Raw genomic sequence first — 21012 nt, forward strand, 5'->3', positions numbered from 1 at the left:
TTTAACAGTGAAATAACTATGTTTAAATTTTATTTGATTGAATAAGAACCATGCCTATTTTCAACATTTTTAATCAGTGGACCATTTATGCATTAACTCCGACATGTAAAAGCACTAACTACAGGGGATAACTTTTGTTGTAAAACTGTATCATATTATGCTTGTAATAAGGCAAATGCATACTTCATTAGATATTTCAGAACCACAGTCTTTTTGAAATATAAATATGTTTTTAACTGTGTATTGCATAGTAGAAAAAAGGAGGGGAAAAAAGGGAACCAACTTAAAAAATGAGTGTATATGAAGAGCTATTGCTGATTTCTTAGGTACATTTTGATTGCATATAATTTAGTATCAACACCTAAAAGGGGATTACTGAGAGCGAAACCCTGGATTACAAAATATTTTTTTATTTTTTTAAGTTTTTTTTTGCAAAACACCACCACTATTGTTCAAGGTTTGGTTGTATTTTAATGATTCATGTTTCATACATCCTGTTACACAAAAGGCATTCATGGTTGATGGCACCATTTTTCTTATTTTCAATACATGGGAAGATCTCTCCCTCCCACCTCTGTCTTAGAAGTGTTCCTCTGTGATATTTATGAAGACACTCTGAATAGGCATTTTCGTTACTTCCGTATCAAATATAAAGCCACTTAGTTAAACTTTGTTTCATTAAGAAGAATAAACGTTAGCATATTTCACAGTGATGAAAACCTCAAAGGCTTATTACTCCCTCTTCATCGACCGCCATGACAGACATTTTGAATAGTTATTGTCATGACCACACAAGCACAGGCAAAAAAATCAAAGTTAAACTGTTTATGAAGGTTATACAGAATCTTGACTTGACAGCATTTTCTGCTCTTTGTCAATTGCTTGACAGTTAAAAAATTTTGCGTTCGGAGTTTTAACTCCTATCAAAAAACCGAACTGGGTCTTTTTAATTTCCTAATTCTTGTGGAAACAAAAGCCAGCATTAAGATGTTGTTTTCATAATTATGTCTTCATCGTGAGATCAGATCTAAGGCATACATTATTCAGTGCAAAGTCATCACACGCTACAGAGAGAAGACAAAAACCCCCTTCATTCTCCCCTGTGGACCCTACAGGTACATGTGCAAAACCCAGCAAGACTGAAATAAAGATGGACACAACATACAAGATACTTGTGTAGTTAGTATTTGCTCTATGGTTTTATAAAAAAAATAATCAGATATTACAGAGATTACTATTTTTATAGGTTTGAGTAGTCTCAGTGGCCAGCAATTTCAAACAAGTTGTTAAAATCCAAATAAGAGTTCATGAATGGTATTACTGAAACCGTCTAAGTTTACCAGAACAAGAGCAGCATTTGTTGTCACAATATGACCATTATTATTTAAACACACACACACACTAATGTAAGTCAAGCCTATACCATGTATCTTCAGACTGGAGTTATATATGGAATAAATTTACAGTGTTTTGGTAAATACATATTCAACATGAAGAAACATAAATAGTGATAGGAATATATCAATTACCTTGAACACAAATAAACCACAAGTTCAATCAAGAACCTCCCTGAAAGAAACAGATGTCAAAGAGATGCTCTAAATATTTTTCTTACTATTTATTTTCTTGCGTTTTTCCTCCTTGCCTTTTTCACTTCTTGACAAACTATTAATTGCAAGTCATGCCAACTGCAAGGGGTGACTTTGAGACCTGGACACAACAGAACTTAAAAAAGATGGTTTACAGAAAGGCACACACATTATAAGAAAAGGGAGTTTGTGTTAACCACCCACCCAGCAGGCACAGGTTCTTCAGTGCCCACTACTCCTCACGTGGGAAAGAGACAGCGGGTTTTCTCACCGCTCAATATTCTCTCTAACAAGGGCAGGCAGTCTGTGCTTGTACAACACTTTTCCACAAGCATTTTCCAAAAAAGTTTCCCAAGCATCATGTGCACGTCCAGTATCATTTTACATTTGGAACGACAGACGGATTGGGTGACCTGATGTAGTTTAGCAAGAGTGAACCAGAGTTAGTCTCTTGCTTTCCAGCCTGTGCCAGATCAAGCAAGAGGATAATGATCCAAAATATTACAAGAACTTCAGCAAAAGTCAAATCTGGAATGCAGTATGTAAGAACGAGCACAAACCTATTTGTCCTTCAACCTAACAAAGCCAAGAAGCTTTTCCTGTTGCCAATTACCCTGCTTGTTCTAATTAAAACTCTCTTGATCAACGAATAGTAACCACTTATCTTTTTTACCGGTAACTAATAATGTAATCTTGAAAGAAGGACCAAGGCTACAGAAGACAAGAGTCAGCAATTTAGCACATTCTACATTCACTTTTCAGCTATCTCCTGGGGAAAAAAGACAACCTTCTGGTAACATGAGAGATGCACGTTGTACAGCTGTGGCAGTTTCTATAATGAAACTCTCTATATATGGATAGTATCCATACTACAAACCATAATTCTAAAATATACCTGAATATATGTGTGTATATATATAACTCTAAAAAGAAAATTACCTAATTTTCTCTAAATTATCTAATTTACACATATAAACATCTGGCTGATATGCCCCATAAAAATTTTTCCTTATTTAGGACTAATCTTTTAAATAACAGAGTTTTCAGCAGTCCCGTAGAATATTTTTTTAAACATATTCAAAAACGCAGAACTATGTTAGGGAAATCAAAAAGCACACACAAAATAAATTAACATCATACAAATGTGGTTATATTGTTCAGAAAGTCCAATCCTCCCAGTTGAAATGAAGTGGAGACCAGCGTACCTTAGGGTGAATTATTCATCAATGCACAAATTCGTTCTCTCTTTCCATGTAAATCTTCATGTGAATTTAGCTGCATTCCCATAAAGCAAGAAACACAGTAAATCCGCAGAACTCTTGCAAAAGGGAGTTGTGTTTCACTGGATAAGAGCAGTTTTTGCTGAAGGGCAGCAAGTCAACATTTTATCACCATCTGAACACCAGCAACACCTGTGCCCTTGTGAGCTTCACACCTTGAATTAGCAGCAACATATTTGATGGGTACAGTAGTAATTTTTCTTCCAGTATTGGATTAGACTACTTTGCATATACAGTAAGTCAAAAGTCTAGTACTTGTGTGCAACATTAATCTACATTTACATCTAAGAACTCATAAATACACATGGAAACAAAGGTGAAAGAATTAAACCTCCTTTGAAGTTAAAATGTTTTCAGCCACATAAAGAAGCAGCAGTGAAAAACAAGTATAAAGGACAGCAGAAACAAAAGGAGCACAATAACTAAAACTGTAAGAAGCAGGTCACTGTTAAAAGGGCAAGTTGCAGTTAAAAATGATCAACAGAAGATCCAGACTGTACCATCTGCAGAAATTCTTCAATGCAGCATTATTTTGGACATCACATGCAGTAGATGTGATTTTTTAAAAGCATATAATAACAGCTGGCATACTTAGTAATAGATTTATGGTAACCGAATACTTAATTTCTCCAGCTCTGAATGTGCAGTAGTTATGCATTAGCCTTTAAAGCTCTTCGTCAGCCTTTTAGAAGTCAAGGTTACATTTCCATGAATATTTAGTGTCCCAATAAGAAAGTTACAAATATCCACCTTCAATGAACTTTCATACAACATGAAGATATTAAACACCTTCTTATGCTGAGTCATGTCAATACTAGTAGTTTTCTTTTTGCATTTTCAAAAGAAACACAAGGACCTTTGTAACTTCCAAAGCGAAGGGTGTTTTAAGGCAGTAAAAGATAATGTATTAAGGTTTCCATGATTGTTTATGGTGTCTATGTGACTAAAGTGTGTTACACACAATTGCTCTCATATTTATCTGCATGACTTTGTTATACTGTACACGATTTAGTCCAAATTTAAAGTGCCACAGTTCAAATGTGCTCATCTGTCTTTTCATGGGCTTCTAGTCCATTCTAGTTGCTTTCAGAAACAAGCCCTTGCTTTACTTTAAGAGCAGTCTTTCCGGGGGCGGGGGGGGGAAATTCATCCTTCACTGCTGTGCTAACTGGAATCCAGTGGTCGAACCAATCCTTCTTTGTAAACACGAAGAATAGCTTCACAAACAAATTTGTACTGACTCTGCACAAGAAAAAAACCAAAAACATTTACAGATTATTAAACTCCTGATTATACAGTAGTGTTTAATAGGACTAACAGTCCCACTGCTTCCTTTTCTCCTGGACAATGACAGGAGAGGAGACACAAAGATGGAAGGAGAAAATGCAACTCTCTTGGCTGTGTTCTCAGTAAACAAAGGTAACATTTACTCTTCTTTGAAGGACAAGCATTAAAAATCTCACACCAAGAAAAACACAATCCCCAAATCTAAAAGAACACATACTTAAATCTCAGGGAATAGGGTTTATTTGGAATAGCTATGCAAATTTATATGAGCCTTCTGACTTTAAGTTCAACTAGTCATTTATGTCCTCTATACATCTCGTTTTTGGTACTGTCATCTGATTATTACAAGTATTCTAAGCTTGCCAAGCTACAGTTGTATATTACTGGACACATTTAAGTTACATGACCAAAACCACTTTTAAAGTTACCATATAGGATATATAGGTCCAACTGCCTTGTGAAAAACTTTTTTTTCAAAACTACCTAACACTATTGCAGAAAATGGAGTCGCTTCATTTTCAATTTGTGATCAGACCACACATCTCGTTTTGTAACAGAATGGGATCAAAACCTTCATAAATGAATATTTTTGAAGAGTAGCAGCCACACTAATTCTTTTGTCACACGACATTCTGAGCTCATTTAGTTCTTGTAAGGCTTCACAAATTAGTGTTTCTCTTCTGAATTATACTATTATGAAGACTTCCTTCCACTATCTTATGATGTATTTGTTTGTTAAAAGCAATTAGCCCGTGAGCCTTTTTCTGAAAAGCGACTTAAGGAGACATTAGCAACAGGACTAGTGCAGAACTAAAAGCCTACATAGCCTGAATAAATTTTTATGACTAACACAATCCTGAGAACACAAGATGATGGAAATTTAAAAGAACTTAAAGATCAAAGCATACCTCTCCTCTTCTCGGAAAGTACTTTTCGCTATTGTCAAAACCCCCAAATGAACACCTTTCTCCAAAGCTCCATGTCATATATTCAGAGAAGCGCAGCTTCACATTTTCTGAATCCTTTTTTACACCTTTGAAATGTTCCCCCAGCTGCCCTTGTATGTCAGCTCTCATCAACTCTCCAGGAGCATCTGGAAACATTCCCCCAATATCTCCCAAAGGACAGGGCTAAAAAGATAATGCTTGGACTGGGAGGGACCTTGGGTTGCATTTAAACACCAGTAGTTAGGAATGTTATTCTTGTCTATAACCTGCAATACATTTTCTCTTAAGTACAGAAAAACTTAAGGAAAACTGGGGGATGGAAATTAATTTTCTGCATCTTGATTTTCCTGCTTTTTCTTTCAACCCTTCAGTCAATTACTCCCACCTTCAATATCACTCTGTTCTTTTGTCTTTATTTCTTAATTACCTTGACTTTTCTCTTCATTGTTATTGTCATTTGAATATTTCTACTGCCTGAACAAGCCAAAATGTGATATTTAGCTCTGTTCAACACTTCTGTTAACTCCTTTGTGTGACCAAGTTACTGAACAAATAAGAATGAGCACTTCAGCATTGCTTCCTCTGACTCAGACTCTGACTACTTGTTTTCTTTGCTCTTATCTGTTGCATGTATTCTTACTGCTCACTCAGCTGATAACTAGATCTATTATGTATGTCCTAAAGCACTGCTTTCTGTACTATTTAGTAACTCTAATTTCTCTTTAATGGAACATAATAGTTTTTCTTTTTTAATTTTTTAAATGAAAGGCCATACAGTTACACAAAATTTGTAGTAGCTTTATTATTTTGGTCGAAGCTTTTGTTTTGTTGTTCCTAATGACTAAATTACAGTTAAGAAACTACAGCTTTCACATGATTAACAGGAGACACTAAACTGACCAGTTAATAGCTCTGAGGAGTCCATTCTTACTTACTGAGTATGCCCTGTCTGGTATTAACTCACAACATGCGTCTGGCTATGTGTATCATCTTAGACTTGGAGCGCACACACAATCCCCAGAGGGCAGCTGAACGTGCTTCAGGCAAGGCGATTACAACTGAACAATCCCTCTATTACAACTGAAAAATGGCTAATGCTTCTCCCAGAAGCCCTAAGCTGAATATCAAATATGAGCAGTGGGGCTAGCTGGAATGCAGGCATGGGAATGCGATAGAGCACCCAGGGTAGATCAAAGTGTTAACATGCAGCTCTTTGATATTCTTGTTTCTCCCAGTTGAGTGTTTCCTTCTGTGTCTCATTTACAGTACAGTATGCCAGTCCTGCTCATTCGCTTCTCACAACAGCATCTGCATACTTCAGAAATAACAAGTGAATTTAGTTTCACAGCTGTGTTGCTACAGATCATCCAACTCCTGATTGTGCTGATGGTGAACTGTGGAACACGGCAAGCAAGGTAAGAATCCTACTTTAGATACTCAGTTTTCCACACTTGGGGTCTGGTTGTCAGTGTATTTGTCACTACTCCCCATATTCTTCAGTTACATCAAACTGTAGAATGCAAGGACAATTCCTGCTGATCTCTACTGTGACAGAAGGGACACGGCCTTCTGGCAAGCTGAAGTTTATTTCAGGTTCTCCTGTCTGATTCTCAAAGAGATGACCACCTCTAGAAAGTTGAAGCCTGAACTTCCTCAGTTCGTTTTAGAAACTGAGGGGCATAGACAGGTATAACTCCAGAAATCAACATTCAGCTTCCTTAACCTTGAGGCTAGTGTTTCTCGTCTCATGACATCATATGTCATAAGCTCAGCTTCCATTTCTACAAGGAACATGAGGGGACTATTCAGACAACTCCCTCCTCAACCATACAGTCCCGATGCACTTCCAGGGAGTGCACTTATACCACAACAAACAAGAGTCTCAGCAGCATGCATGAAGATTCTCTGCTCACAGAGCACTCTAATGTTACACAAATGACTAATTCCTGACATTTTCACAACCTTTTATAATGTAAGACTTTTCCCACACCTGCTTAATTGTAATGCTAGCTCCTGCGGTCGTTAACCTGTTAATGAATAGAATTTGTTTTCTCAAGTTACCTTCTTCCTTCCCTTGATCAAGTAGAAAACAAGGCATTTTATTTTGAAGATGAGACACACAAATGCTCACTTTAACTGTTGACTTTGTAGGTCTAAACCCCTTTAGAATCACAGAATGTCCTCAGTTGGAAGGGACCCACAAGGATCATCAAGCCCAACTCCTGTCCCTGCACAGGACAACCCCAAAATTCACACCATGCCTCTGAGGGTGTTGTCCGAATGCTTCTTGAATAATGTCAGGCTTGGTGCCGTGACTGCCTCCCTGGGGAGCCTGTTCCAGTGCTCCACCACCCTCTGCGGGAAGAACCTTTTCCTAATATCCAACCTAAGCCTCCCCTGGCACATCTTCATGCCATTCCCTCGGATCCTGTCACTGGTCACCAGAGAATGGATCAGCTCCTGCCCTTCTTCCTCCTCTTGTGAGGAAGCTGAAGACCATGATGAGGTCTCCCCTCAGTTTCCTCTTCTCCAGGCTGGACAAACCAAGTGACTTTAGCCGCTCCTCAACCAGCTTCCCCTCTAAACCCTTCACCAACTTTGTGGCCCTCCTCTGGACACTCTCTAGTAGCTTTGAATCCTTAATATACCGTGCCACACAAAACTGCACATAGTACTCAAGGTGAGGCTGCACTTGCACAGAGTAGAGACTTCCATTTGTCATAGGGCATTTAGCTCTCTGAGATAACACCCACTTAATATTCTGTCATTCAACCTCTACTAAAGAAAGCTGAACGTCCCATCCTTCATCCTTGGTCTGTAAATATGTTAATTTCCAAAGCTGATGCAAAATTGCCTCGTGATCTCAAATTGTCTTTGAGCCACTTCTGTCTTAAAATTACTTTACTTTCATATTTCAGTAGTATCAATCACTGCCCAACTTTTCCTGAATTTAATTCTTGCCCTTTGTTTTTCCAGACTGGAGTAGTGGCAAAATTTTGAAAAAATATGTATATTGTTCCTATTAAATTTCTAATCCTAAAATTGCCTCATGAAAAGCCACTTCCTCTCTTCAAATCATACTGCAAAACCTTTAACTTTACCTTTGGTTTAGTAACCTCCTGTAAGGGCCTGTACTAGAATGAAGAGAAAAAAAATTATTCCATCTTCTTGCAGAGAATTTAGACAAAGGACCATGAACAGATGATTTGGGCAGAAGTCTGACTTTGTGTATTCTAACTACTTGCAATGTATAGGAATCAATTATCTTTTAATGGCAAGGTAAGAAATACAAAAAAGTTAAAAACACACCACAAACAAAGCGGCCTTTGCCACCATCTTGTTATGCTAAATGTAGGAAGTGTGAAATATAATGGCAATTGAAGACTCATACAACTAGATAATTTAAGAAAATTTTTGTGTCTGTTTTAAAACTGAACAAGTGCAGATATATACAGAAAACGAGGCTTCCTCTCCATCACTTACTGATGTTTGCACCATCATAGCTCGCTGGTCTCGCATTTTTCGTACAATATCCAGCGGATAAACTGGTTGGTTTCTTTCAATTAAGCACATGGCTGTTTCCATAGTGACCAATACACCAGTACGACCGATTCCAGCGCTGTGAAATGTAACAGAAAAGTAGTCTTTGAAATCAGATTTTTCCCATGCACCTGATTCATATCAGCCTCATAACTAGGATGCTAAATAGCCTTACAAGTTACAGGATGACTTTAATAAAATTAGAACAGAGTGCAAAGCTTATCTTTAAAGCAATTTCAGTAATATTTCCTGCCAATTATTAGAAAGAAAAGAATTTTCATACAAATAAAACTAAAAAAATCCATTTACTTTAAGTGAAGTTAACAGTTACAACCGCTTACAAATCTAAATGTACTGGTTTGGTATTTTTGACTAAAAAAAGGTAAGAGCTAATTGACTGCTTTTTGACAGGCACTTGAAGAGCAGAAAAAATCCCACCTTTGTGGCACCATTCAAAATAAGGTTTCAACAGTGGCAGAGGATAAAATGGAGAACAACTTACATTGCAGATTATCAGCTCTGTGATAATTACATGCCTAAGCCGTTTCACCCAAAGGTTGCAGAAGAAAAGGAGAAAAAACCCTCATCCTTTAGATACAACACCAGTGCTGCTGTCTTCAACAGTGAATGCTGGTATTGCACAGTTTAACATTTTCATCTACTTCAAGGAATCTCCTGTCCTGCAGATAAACTTTTCAAAGCAAATGCTTATTCTAAGGCTGAAGCAAATCTATAATCAGAATTTTAAAAACAAGTACCTGCAGTGAACAAGGACCGGCTCATTCTCTACTCTCTTTGGCCTCATACAGGTCACAAACTCCAAGAAGTCCATGGAGTCATCAGGAACACCATGATCAGGCCAAGCAACATACTGGAGATGGGTGATGGTGTGTTGTTGTTCTGTCTAAAATACAGCAAGGTTTTCAAGAAATGTTCAGTGTTACGACTTCTGTATTGATGTTTATGAGATACCAATCATATCCTTCACAGTAAGCATATTCTGCAGATGCTATAAGATGCATATGATGTAGAAAATGTTCGCAATTTTAAAATTGAGAATGAAGTATGAACACGTAATTCTTAGAAAGCATGCGAGAGGCATAACATTTTTCTAAACAGATGAGGTATCAAGTTTAACTTCTGTGATCTAAACAGATTTTAATTACTTGAATTTATTGGCTGTTGACTTATTATACCTTGACATCAATGATTCACCTGAGGTAAAATGCTACAAGACACAATAGTGCTATATAAAAGTTATAAGCATAGTAGTGCTATATAATAGTTTAGATATAGCTATATTTAAACTATAACTATTGTTTTTAACAGGTTGGTAGAACCAGCTGAAAACAGCAGAAGAACTATTGATGACAATATCGAAAACACAGGGTCTTGGGGCTACACAATCTGTTCTAAATATGTAATGTGTGTACTTACAGAATCAGTTATAATATAAAGTTGCCTGAAATATTTGCTAAATCTGGTTTGTTAGAAAACAAATATATTCTTCATATCTACAGGTTCATTGTACATATATGAATGACTTGTATGACCCACAGAAGGATACTTTTCTATATGGAAGCAATATAATTGGTTAAAAAATTCTGTTGCATGCAGAGCTCTTCTTTCATTCAATTATACCTAAAAAAGTTTTACAGAAGTCCTTTCAGCTTAGCTTTTTGTTAACTTTGATTATGAAATCACTCAATCATTTGCATTTGAATGCAAATTCAGATTGGGCTCAACTGCTTTGTTACAGATGAAACCAATGAAAGAAAAAACCTAATACCCTCCTGAGTTCTGCTGCACCATGCAATGAAGATCTCTCTCTTTACCGACTGGGACAAATCTTCACATTCCTTTATTTCTTCCACATATTTAGCAACAGTTAAACTGTAACTGCATTTTATCGACATCCATTACTAGACTTAACATTTGACACCTTACTGAAACAAACCTCTTCTTTATCACTGTATTAGTCTATTAAAGCTGGACCTTCCCTAGTGGTCCACACAAGAATGTTTTAATGATGCTAGTGACTTTAAGAGGTTTTTTCCTTTTCTACTGAAAATTGCTTTCCTCTTCCACTGGAGGAAGCGTTTCCACTCCCAGGGAACAGGCTAGTAAGACACAGAAAACAGAATAACTACTGCCTGTGTACCCAAGTAGCGTCCAAGGAAATGTGTTTATTCCAGTCAAAGTAATTCCAGAAATTTACACTTGCCTCCAGGGACATGAAGATAAACACAGCTCATGATTTGCTTCTCAATGACAGAGTCTGAGCAATCACAATTCAAAGATCCAGCATAAGGCCCAAGTGGACAATGTAATCTAACATTAATGACCAAGCTTGCTGTAACAATTGGGATCTATCACACAGGTCATCAAAAGACCCCACAATGACCAGGATCTCTGCAAGAAAAAGCATGGCCTTTTTCTACTCAGTTTTACTGCCATTATGTAGTTGAACCTGACCAAATGATTACACTAACTTTTTCTGAAATGCCACAGACTGAAAAAATACAGAAACATGGCATGAAAATGTCATTAAGAAGTCATCTTTTGCAAATCTGCGCATGCTTAATCATAACCTCTTCAAAAGGGAAGTGAAATAATGCAGCAATTACATGTAACAGTTTGCGCCAATTCTCTTAAATCAGAGACATTTGAATTACAGTATTCAGGTGAAACAGACTTGATTCATTCTAAAATTATCCAAGAGTGAGTATCCAGTCACCTCCCATACGCATCAAGAACTTCAAGCCATACATCATGGATAAGTGCCATGGCACAACTGAGAACCATCGACAGTGATCTGTAGCATCCAAAGTCATTTTACAAGCTCAGAAAAGAGGAAAGAGTTAATTTTTACTTATCAGTAATGCAGGCTCAAATATAACTAGTTGCTTTTTTTTTTTTTTAAAATAGTTCATAGACATTAAGTACAACAAGCATATTACATAAGACTTATTAGGAGTAAGAATACACTGTAAGAGCATGTACTTAGTCCTTAGAGCTGCTTCTTTTGGTGTGATAATTTTCTGTTATGTGCCCTATTCATCCCTACAGACCAACATAGCTGCTTGTTAATTTTTCCAGGTATGATTCAAGCTTCAGTACAGTTTTCTAGATACTTGTGCTTTGATATAATCGGTTTTGATTCTTTTGGTTGAGCTCTTCTGAGATGATTCAAATTGTTATAACTTGACCACTACATCACCCGCTTTTAAAAATGCAGATGTATTTTAAAATACTCAATTTTTTATTAGTAAATTAAACTTATTGTAAATAGTAGTTATATTCACATATGGTAGAACTAGTTTTTCTAATTTTAACACTTATGTCTCATGCAGAAGATATTAAAGCAGCACTCTGATGAAGTCCAGATTTTAAGCTATTTTTAGTGCTTTTTAAAAATATAAAAATCTTCCGTCTTTACACTCATAATGAAAGTCAGCTTTTAAATTCAGAAAATGTCAACCAAATACCACCAGACATGGAAATAACTTGCATTAAAAGACCATCATGGTTACTAAACCCTAACATTCATATTTAAAAAGTGCTAGAATTATAGTTATTGGTCTTATAATTAGCCCCACTGTACTTGTCTTGTTAACAATACTTAAACACACTATTCCTCTCAGATCCTGCTTCTTTGTACAAACCTGGTAATGCAAAATAAGAGGTAGCTTCTCATTATACTCAAGTTGCTGTCAAAACCATTATTCTCTGCAAGTCAGCTTAAACCCTTTCCACAAATTTATTTAAAAAAAACCCTGAGGTTTTCAACAACAGTCATTATTGTAGCATGCTAATGACTGAGAAATGTAGAATTTATCTTTATAAAATCTGGCTTTATTAGTCCTGTTTTATAAGTCTAGACTTACAGAAAGTGAGACAGCAAGAGTTGCTCAGGGCCTAGGTTGCTATTTTTGGGTAACTTGACATTATATACCTTGCTGTTCCAAAAGTATTTAGTTTGTTTTTTTTGCACTCACATGGACTGATTTCAATTGAATTTATGTATTTGGTTCTTCCACAAATCAGCCTAAAAATGGTGGATTAAAAAAATGAGTCCATACAATTTACAGACCCCAGTAACACTTCTGGATTATGTAATTTGCTGAGTTTATCACATGCCATTTGCCCAACACTTAGCTGCTTCCCAGCATTGACCCACATTTACTTGGCAACCAGCTACAGAGGTCTAAGACATCATATCTGCCCCAAAGTATTTGTTACTGTCCTTCTGATAATGGTTACCGTTGCTGCAGCAAAGGTGGCCGCCAAAAAAAGAAATATGTACTTCTACCTACCTCTCTTGTGTGAATTCAAGACAACTTACTGCAAAAGCAACTTACAGTGAAGCTAACATCCTAGATTTTGCTCAAAAACACAGAGTAAAGACACAGATCTTTATTAAAGCTGCCATTGGGATTGCAACTCCTGACAAAGTATAGGGCTGTCAGAGGTAATGGCTGCTGTGACACTTGCAAAACAATCTCAGTGTAAAGACCCTCAGCCACAAAAATATCCATTCTTCATCTTTCTGCAGTTTGCAGCCTTTCTTATAGTAATTACATCAGAAGGCAGGCTTCCTCATTTTATTCTCCTAAGATGACTCTCCCCAATTAATAAGAGTCATACGTTTATCAGGAAAACAACACACACAGCTTAAATGATAACACTCATATAGAAAGAATGAAATTTAGGCTTGAAAGGATCAACGTTAATTTTGACTTTTCTTAAAATCCAAGCAACTGAGTTTGCATTTCACCTTTTCATTTAATGTCCCTTTTGGTCTAGATTATAATATAATCTCCAATTAAAAAATGAAAAGAAACTTCACCATGTAGAAGTACATTAACCTTGAAATGGTCCTACTATCTTTTAAGCAGGAAAAGGTACGCTCTTTGCTAGTGAGCTTCGCAAATATACCTTGAAAGCTCAGACTCAGCCATCAGAGTTAAAGCTTAGTTTCTGAAGAGTAGATACTTTGGCAGTGGCATTTGGCATTTCTATGGACTACTGTTCCCACCTCATTATGCTTCTGTACACCCTTGCCATAACACTTTTAATCTACTTTTGTTCTTCAGCTATTTACTATTCAAAGCAAACTCATTTTCTTCTACCACAAGTACCTGACAGAACAGAACATGTTCAGTGCAGACACTTTTCAGAGAAGCCTTTAAATTACCTTTGCAGTGCAACAGGTTTGTTCAAGACATTTATGACGTGGTTGAATTTATATAGACTTCTTTGGAAAGAAAAAATACAAGGTCTTGTTTAATGTGCAGAAGCAAAAGTTCCAGTGAACCAGTCTAAATCTTTAACATGAGCAAATTCAACGCTTCCCCCTCCCCGCCCCCAAACTATTGTATGACATGTATCTGGCAAGGAAGACAAATGGTGTGGAAAGCATCAGCCCGAACAATTATGATGTGTAAAACTTAGAGATTCTATTTTTGGCTGTTTATAGCAGAAAGTGCTGGCAGTATACTAATTTACATTGCTGGTTTTGTTTCACCTAATATCAATTTAACCCTGTCACTTGAAGGCCTGCATGCTGGTCATTCATAAACAGAAAGACACCAGTCATCCTTCATCTTGTAATTTTACCTCTTCCCCCCAGCAAACAGCAATACCCTTTTTCACAAAATGAATTTATGCTTAATCTTCAATTTGTTTGAATTGCTGCATCAATTTATTTTCTTTTCCTTCAAACCATCCGCTCCATCATTGTGATGTCCATGGAAAGTGATAGCTTTTAAATTAAAAAAGAAGCTTATCTCCCCAAATCCCTCTATTTGCATTGCCATTGTTTGCACAATCATGCTGAACAGTCTACATTATGACAGAAGGAATTGTCTTAATTACCTTGACCCAGGTTGTTTATAAGGTGTAAGTGCTCTCATGTCCTCACTCCTCATTCATTATAGCAATGGTATAACTTGTCTTTGAAGAATGAAATTCAATCCATTTTTAAACATCTTCATTTCTTCTTTTGCTTGAATAGTTTAGTGTAGTTAATAAAACTAATCAGGTGGGAGAATGACAGAGCAATTTGGAAACAACCACCATGTGTGGCAACAACTAACATAAGATGTGGCAGAAAATAAAGAACTTGCAAAATCAGCATTCTTCAAAGTTATGTAAGTAATATGCTTCAGCAAGTATTGTCTCCACAGTCTTGCTAAGCTCCGTGGCTGGGTTTTAGTCACACTTAACTGAAATCAAGAAAAATTCTTGTTCAAACAAGGGAAAGCAGCAAAGTAGCTTTTTTCAGAATGTAACTGGCTGAAATTGGTGAGATTTAATCGGCAATGATATGTTGTAGGGCAATTAGCTTAAAGGAAATGGAATGAAAATTTTCTTCAGGTTTCCCATGCAACATTTCCAGTGATTAAAAAGAAATATTTATCTTGTTTTACAAAATAGTGCATTGTGTGATGAATTTTGCACTCACTCTACACAATTTCTTTCCTTTGGTCTGTTTGTTCTGGTCCCCAAAGTGTTCAGAAGTTTTGGTTTTTTTTTAAATGAAATAAAATAAAAAAACCAAAAACCTCAAAACAACCCAAGCTTAGTGCTTTATTTGCTTTTCTTTCATTTTGCTACAGGATAGCTTTCAATCTTGGTCTTGAAAAGAAACAGTAGGAAATTAATCCTTATTTCATTTCATGAGGCTTAGAAAGTTTACAAATATTTCACACATTTGCAGTCATTTGCTGATCTTCAATTACAGGTAAAGAAGCACCTAGTTAAACTGTGTCAGAAAAGTCCTAAAAAGTTTCTTGTCCCAAGTCTTCTGAACATATATGAACAAAAGGCCAAGGGCATAATTTAATAAACTTCTCTTCTGAGCTATTTTCCCCTAAAGGCAGATTTGAAATATGTTCAACTTAATTCACAGGAAATGCTTTCACAAATGTGCCTTTCCAACAGAAACGAAGTCTCTTGTGAGTTTGGAAGCTTTATCCATCTCACTATTAAAAGCTACTTGTCTTCATAAAGATCAGTCCAATAATGCTCACATTAGTTCAGGGAATAATAAAACCTTGGTTTGAATTCAGATTACTTTTTACGTATTCTTCAAAGAACATAACAACAATATCTGTGAGACATAGTACGTATAAAGCTTTGCAAAGTCTACTCAAGAACAAGATGCCTCCAAAAGAATACATCTGGTCCACTTTAAAAAAGCAGCTGAAATGGCATGTAAAACTAGGAGATACTTCAGTGTTTGAGAGTTCTCTTGTTATGTTTTAACAAGTTAAAGGTTTTTATTTCCAGCTGAAATGCCGAATTCACGCAGAGCTATCAGTTTAGGGTCATATTTTTTCTGTACGTGTCAGCTCAATGTTGAGTGTTCTTTTGTGTGTAGCCACTTAAGTGTACAAATAGACTTGCCTTTAGTGGGACAGAAAAAAAACACCAAAAAACCTCCCCAAACACCCCTCAAAACAACCTTCCGCTCGTCACAAAAAACACATCCACCTTGGACTAGCTTTGGCATGCTTCTGTCTAAGCTAGATGAAATCTATGGAAGCATACACCTTTGCATTAGAAATGATGTTCTCAACTGAGAGTTATCATGAGACAACTTACTCCGCTGAAGATCCTTGTAACTTTCACATCCATTAACATGTCTACAACAGCACACTATATTCTCACACAACCTTCGTCTCAAAAAGGATTAACTTGTATAAAAAAATCCATTCTCATAAGTATTTTGACTAGTAAATAGACACCTGAAGTGAAAATACATACTGAATACAGTCATTGGTGAATTTACTCAATATTATGTATCAATTTGATAAGTAACTAACCAAGAAAAACAAGTATTTGAAAAGACTAAATGAAATTTACACGAAGCATTAGCTAACCAAAGTTAATTGGCAATCAACTAATTTGAGTGACAGGGACTAAAAGTTTGTTGACATATACTCTGTAGTACTGCTTTAATGAGGTTAATTTCTTCTGTGTTGACATTCAAGTTTATCACTTACAGATTAATTGGCTGAAAAACAGAACCAAAAATCATGCTCCTCCCTGACTGCATGGGTTTTCGTAGCTAGAAACTGAAACACTGTAAACCACAACACCATCTTAACTTAAAAGACCTTTAAGTACAGGCCCCTCATTATTATGACTAAAAAGGAAATCTTAATCACATTAAAATAAGTTTGGGTACACTGTCAAGTGACAGTTACAAATTTATGAGACTGAATGATTGGTCATCCTGCTGTAAGAATGTCAGTGAAATGTTACATTTTAAAACAGATACTTCATTTTTCTCGCTCTTAGCAATTCTAGTAACAGTAAAATCTACATAACTAAACAGAACTTTAAAAGATTTACTAGTATTGGAACTGAAAATTAGCATTTGGTCAGTACACAGTGGTTTCTTAGACACACATTTTGTGATAGCACAAACCCATCATCTTTATAGAAAATACTTGTGACCATGCAATTTTGGAAAAGAGATGAGAGGGAAATGTGTAAGAAACGTAGGACAACTTACAAAGAAAAGCCAAACTTCATTCAGGTTGTGGGAAGTCCAGATGTGATCTGAACACTGATTTCACAACCCAAGCTGATACGCAGGAAGTATTCCATGTATTCAACTTTCTCTTTGCTTCATAATCCTGCCTTTAGCATAAAGTATTAACAGCTAAGGAAAGTAAGTACCTTACATAAACTGAGCACATTCCAATTGAGATAAGGATTTTTTTTTAAACATCTGACTAAAGACAATGAGAAGGAGCTGGTGAGATCCTGCCTCTTCTCTCAGAAGAACTGTATTACAATTCACTTTTGTTATCTGTTCTAGCTGTATGTGACATTAACCAAGTCACCTGTGAAAGAGCAGTTACTAGAAAAAACTCTCATTGAAAATCAAAATACTTGTGAAGAGTCAGTGACTGCAAAACTGTTTACAGAAAAGCACTAAATTTCTTTATGAAGCTTATTACAGTACCTGTAGAGCATAATGTATTAATGTATTCTAGAACTGCCAAAAGTATGTTTTTGAAGAAGCGCTGAAGACATAATCATACCATGTTGATTCATACAAAATATACATATTCTTCTCACAAAAGAATATATTCTCACACAGATATGTACATGCTCAGACACGGAGTCTGTATCTATCTATGTATATATTTGGGATAATTAAAGATAACAGGCATTTACCTCAACATTTGTAATCACCATTTCTCTAACAACATAAGCAATCGTACAATCTTCAGAGTGGCATCTGACACGAAAGCTGCCATATTGCATTACATCTGGTGGATCAGGCCAATACTGGTGACATTTGGTCTGCAAAGAAAATTAAGCACACATCAAGACTTTATACAGGTACTTCTGTTTCCAGCCTCCCCTCCTATGCTATGGTTCAGGGTATTCAAGGAGTGGTATTCCGGTCAGTTGGTGAGGTGTTTACATCCAAATTGGAAAGTAACATGGCAAAACAGGGTAAATTCTCTATAAGCTTGTGTTTTAGTTATTTTAATGAAAATTCAGGTAAATTGGATGCAAGATGCTTTCTGTCTGGTACTAAACTGCAATCGCTAAAATGACTTCTCAAAGCATAACGTAGGAGGAGAGAGACATGGATTTGTTCCATCTTAAGAAGAAAAGTGTAGGGGGGGAATTTATAACTTATAAATTATAATCTTCATCCACCTAACAGCAGGTTATAGCTAAGACAGAGCCACATTTTTCTTGAAAGTAAACAATGAAAGGACAAAAGGTGACTGAAAAAAAATGCAAAAAGGGAAATTCTGATTAGATGTTGTCAAAAACTATTTCAGTGATGATGGTCAAGCACAGAAACAAGCCACCATGAAAATAATCTCCATCCATGAAAATAATAAAAACCTAAATGACGTGATGCTATGCAACCTACATGAACTTCAAAGCCGGCCCTTTTGAGCATAGAGGAGTGGACCAGATATCTCCACAGGTCCGTTCAAACATTATTCTTAGACTCTGAAGCAGGGTCATGCTGGAATGCGAAGAGTAATGTGAACATGTCTGTGTCCCCCCCCTGTTCCAACACTGTAGTCTCACAGCTGAGGGAAAGAGCAAGGCAGGCTCTGTTTCTGGAGGACCTAAGAGATAACTCATTGTGCAGAGAGTGAGAGTGTGAGTAGGAAAAGGAATACCCAACAGCACTGTCACCCCTTAACATGCATCCCCGCAGAAGTTCAGCCTGCCTGGTACTTGTCTGGATGCTTCCATAAGAAGCTTCCCTACCTTCACCACTTGCTTTCAGGGAGAAGAGAAATGAAGTGACCTTAGCTATGTCGTCTTCTGAAGGTTGCTTCCTTAACTTGGGTATTAGTTTTAAGGCCACTAAGAGCTACGTGGTACTTCAGTTTTTTGACAGGAATTCACTGAATGGGAAAACCATCTTCATTTTTCACTCATCATATTTTATGTTTTAAGGCAAAAATATTTTTAAAACACAATAATGCTTATAAACACTAGTAGCAATAATACTGTATAGAAAGTTATCACAGTAACTCGGTCATATAATGAAAGTTGCCCTCCACACTTTCTAGGGAAAACTGAGCTCAGAAACTGGAAGAACAAACAACTTTGACAAATGACACATACATGAACTAAAGAGATGCATATTTCTTTTCTATGTCAGATGTAAGACTGAAGACAGAGGTCTTTTCTTAAATGATTAATTGTATCTACATGTTAAAAAGTTATAAACAAAGGCTCAGAAACAAACCTCCTGATGCAGGAAAGCATAATTTGCCCTCTGCCTCAGACAGGTTTCATGCAAGGCCATCGATAACCTTCAAGCCTACCAATGTGTGACAAGCGAAGTCATACATGCATGCGAATGCATCTGATGTACTGCATATACAGTTTGTGGTACACCAGGATACAAATGAGAGCTGAAGTTCAATTTCATATTAAAATTACATCTGTGAAATACTCTGTCTTTTCTAAAAGAAAAGAGACTAATCAATTCCATGTACAAGCATAAAGAACCATTTTTTCTCCTGTCCTCTGCTGCTGATAGTAAGAAGGTGATCTTCAGATCCCTACCACTGAACTGCTGAAATTATCATCTTCCTTTTTCTGGTTCACCTTCTAAAAAGCAGAGAGATAGCCACATCTAGTCAGTGTATATGAAACTTCTGTAGAAACAATCCTAATGCTAATATCTATTCCTCATTTTAAAACCTAAGCTTAGAGCAGTGCTGATGACAGGTTTGCCACCTCATTCCCCATCTAATCAAAGGCCAAAATGCTGTAGAATAGACTGAATTTGAAGTATTCCAGTGAGATACTAGTGCAGTGAAATCCTTGCCCACTGAAGACAGATCAAGTGTGCCCTTCAACATAAATGTTCCAACATTTCACCCCAGTAATTAAATGTTCTTATCTTCCACTTCAGCAGCTCCAGTCTTGTAAATAATTACTTCATGTAACAAATATAAACGAAGTAGTTTCCAAGTATGAAGCCACTGGACTTACAAAAAAGGCCTACTAAAGAAAAAGTCCAGCTGAGATATAAGAAAATCCAAGGGAGTCAAAAAAACCCCCATCTTGACACAACTCCCCAGACACTGTACTTAAAACTTCATTTAATTGTGTGTGACCAAAACAGCTGAGCTATAATTGTCCTCTTCACTGCCTAGACAATTTAATAATAATTGTTACTAGCTCCAAAATAAACCAAGCAAATTGATATTCCCAACAGTTCTGTATTTCAGCTTTAGTTAATTTGGATTCTTTATCAACTTAACAACGTTGCTTGTGCCACCTATAACATTTTCAGTCTATAACTTTTTAAAACTAATACAGAGTGGCAAGAGCTGGAAAATTTGAAGTGTTAAAATTTCTTAATTCTACCTTTCTTAGGGTTGAAGTTCAATGGCATGAAATCCAAATTGTAACCATTATGCCCAAAACTTTTACTGTAGCAGTCTATCTGAAATATTTTCCTCTTTAAGTCAAAATAATGCATCCATTTGTAAAAAATGAACACTACTGGGGGGAAGGTTTTTATCCTATAATAGATGTTCTAGAATGTAAAACCTACAGGGTTTGGGAAAAGGTTTTGCATTTGGCAATAGGGATACTCTGGCAAGAACATACATCTTTTCCTATGCCTGAAAACTCACCCACAAACTGGGCAAATGTAAAACATCTCTGAAGGTAAACAAAAGTCAGAAAAAGCGTCTGGTGTATACATGTACCAGCAGGATAGTTTGAAGTTAGTGACAAATCGCCTGGAAGGCACCAGCTGACTGGGCAAAGTGTTAACCTGTATTTCTCCTCAATACAAGAAAAAAAATAAGCAGGAAGCTATTTTGAGTATGATACAGTTATTGCTTT

At 36.5% G+C, this 21012-nt stretch overlaps 1 protein-coding gene across 6 annotated transcripts in view; it reads right to left on the reverse strand.

Annotated features, from left to right (window-relative positions):
- Nucleotides 1-1162: 1162 nt before the first annotated feature.
- Nucleotides 1163-21012, reverse strand: part of PTPN3 (protein tyrosine phosphatase non-receptor type 3) — a 174335-nt gene continuing 154485 nt past the window's right edge. For all 6 annotated transcript variants that reach the window (XM_075084418.1, XM_075084419.1, XM_075084422.1 and 3 more), the window contains 4 exons: nucleotides 17839-17967; nucleotides 9402-9547; nucleotides 8587-8722; nucleotides 1163-4111 (listed from right to left, as the gene is read on the reverse strand). In XM_075084418.1, coding sequence (XP_074940519.1) covers nucleotides 4034-4111; nucleotides 8587-8722; nucleotides 9402-9547; nucleotides 17839-17967 — 489 coding nt within the window. In that variant the 3' untranslated portion in view covers nucleotides 1163-4033. The remainder of the gene's footprint in view (nucleotides 4112-8586; nucleotides 8723-9401; nucleotides 9548-17838; nucleotides 17968-21012) is intronic.

Source organism: Phalacrocorax aristotelis, chromosome 2, assembly GCF_949628215.1.
Source record: "Phalacrocorax aristotelis chromosome 2, bGulAri2.1, whole genome shotgun sequence".
In the NCBI taxonomy this organism is placed as follows: domain Eukaryota; kingdom Metazoa; phylum Chordata; class Aves; order Suliformes; family Phalacrocoracidae; genus Phalacrocorax; species Phalacrocorax aristotelis.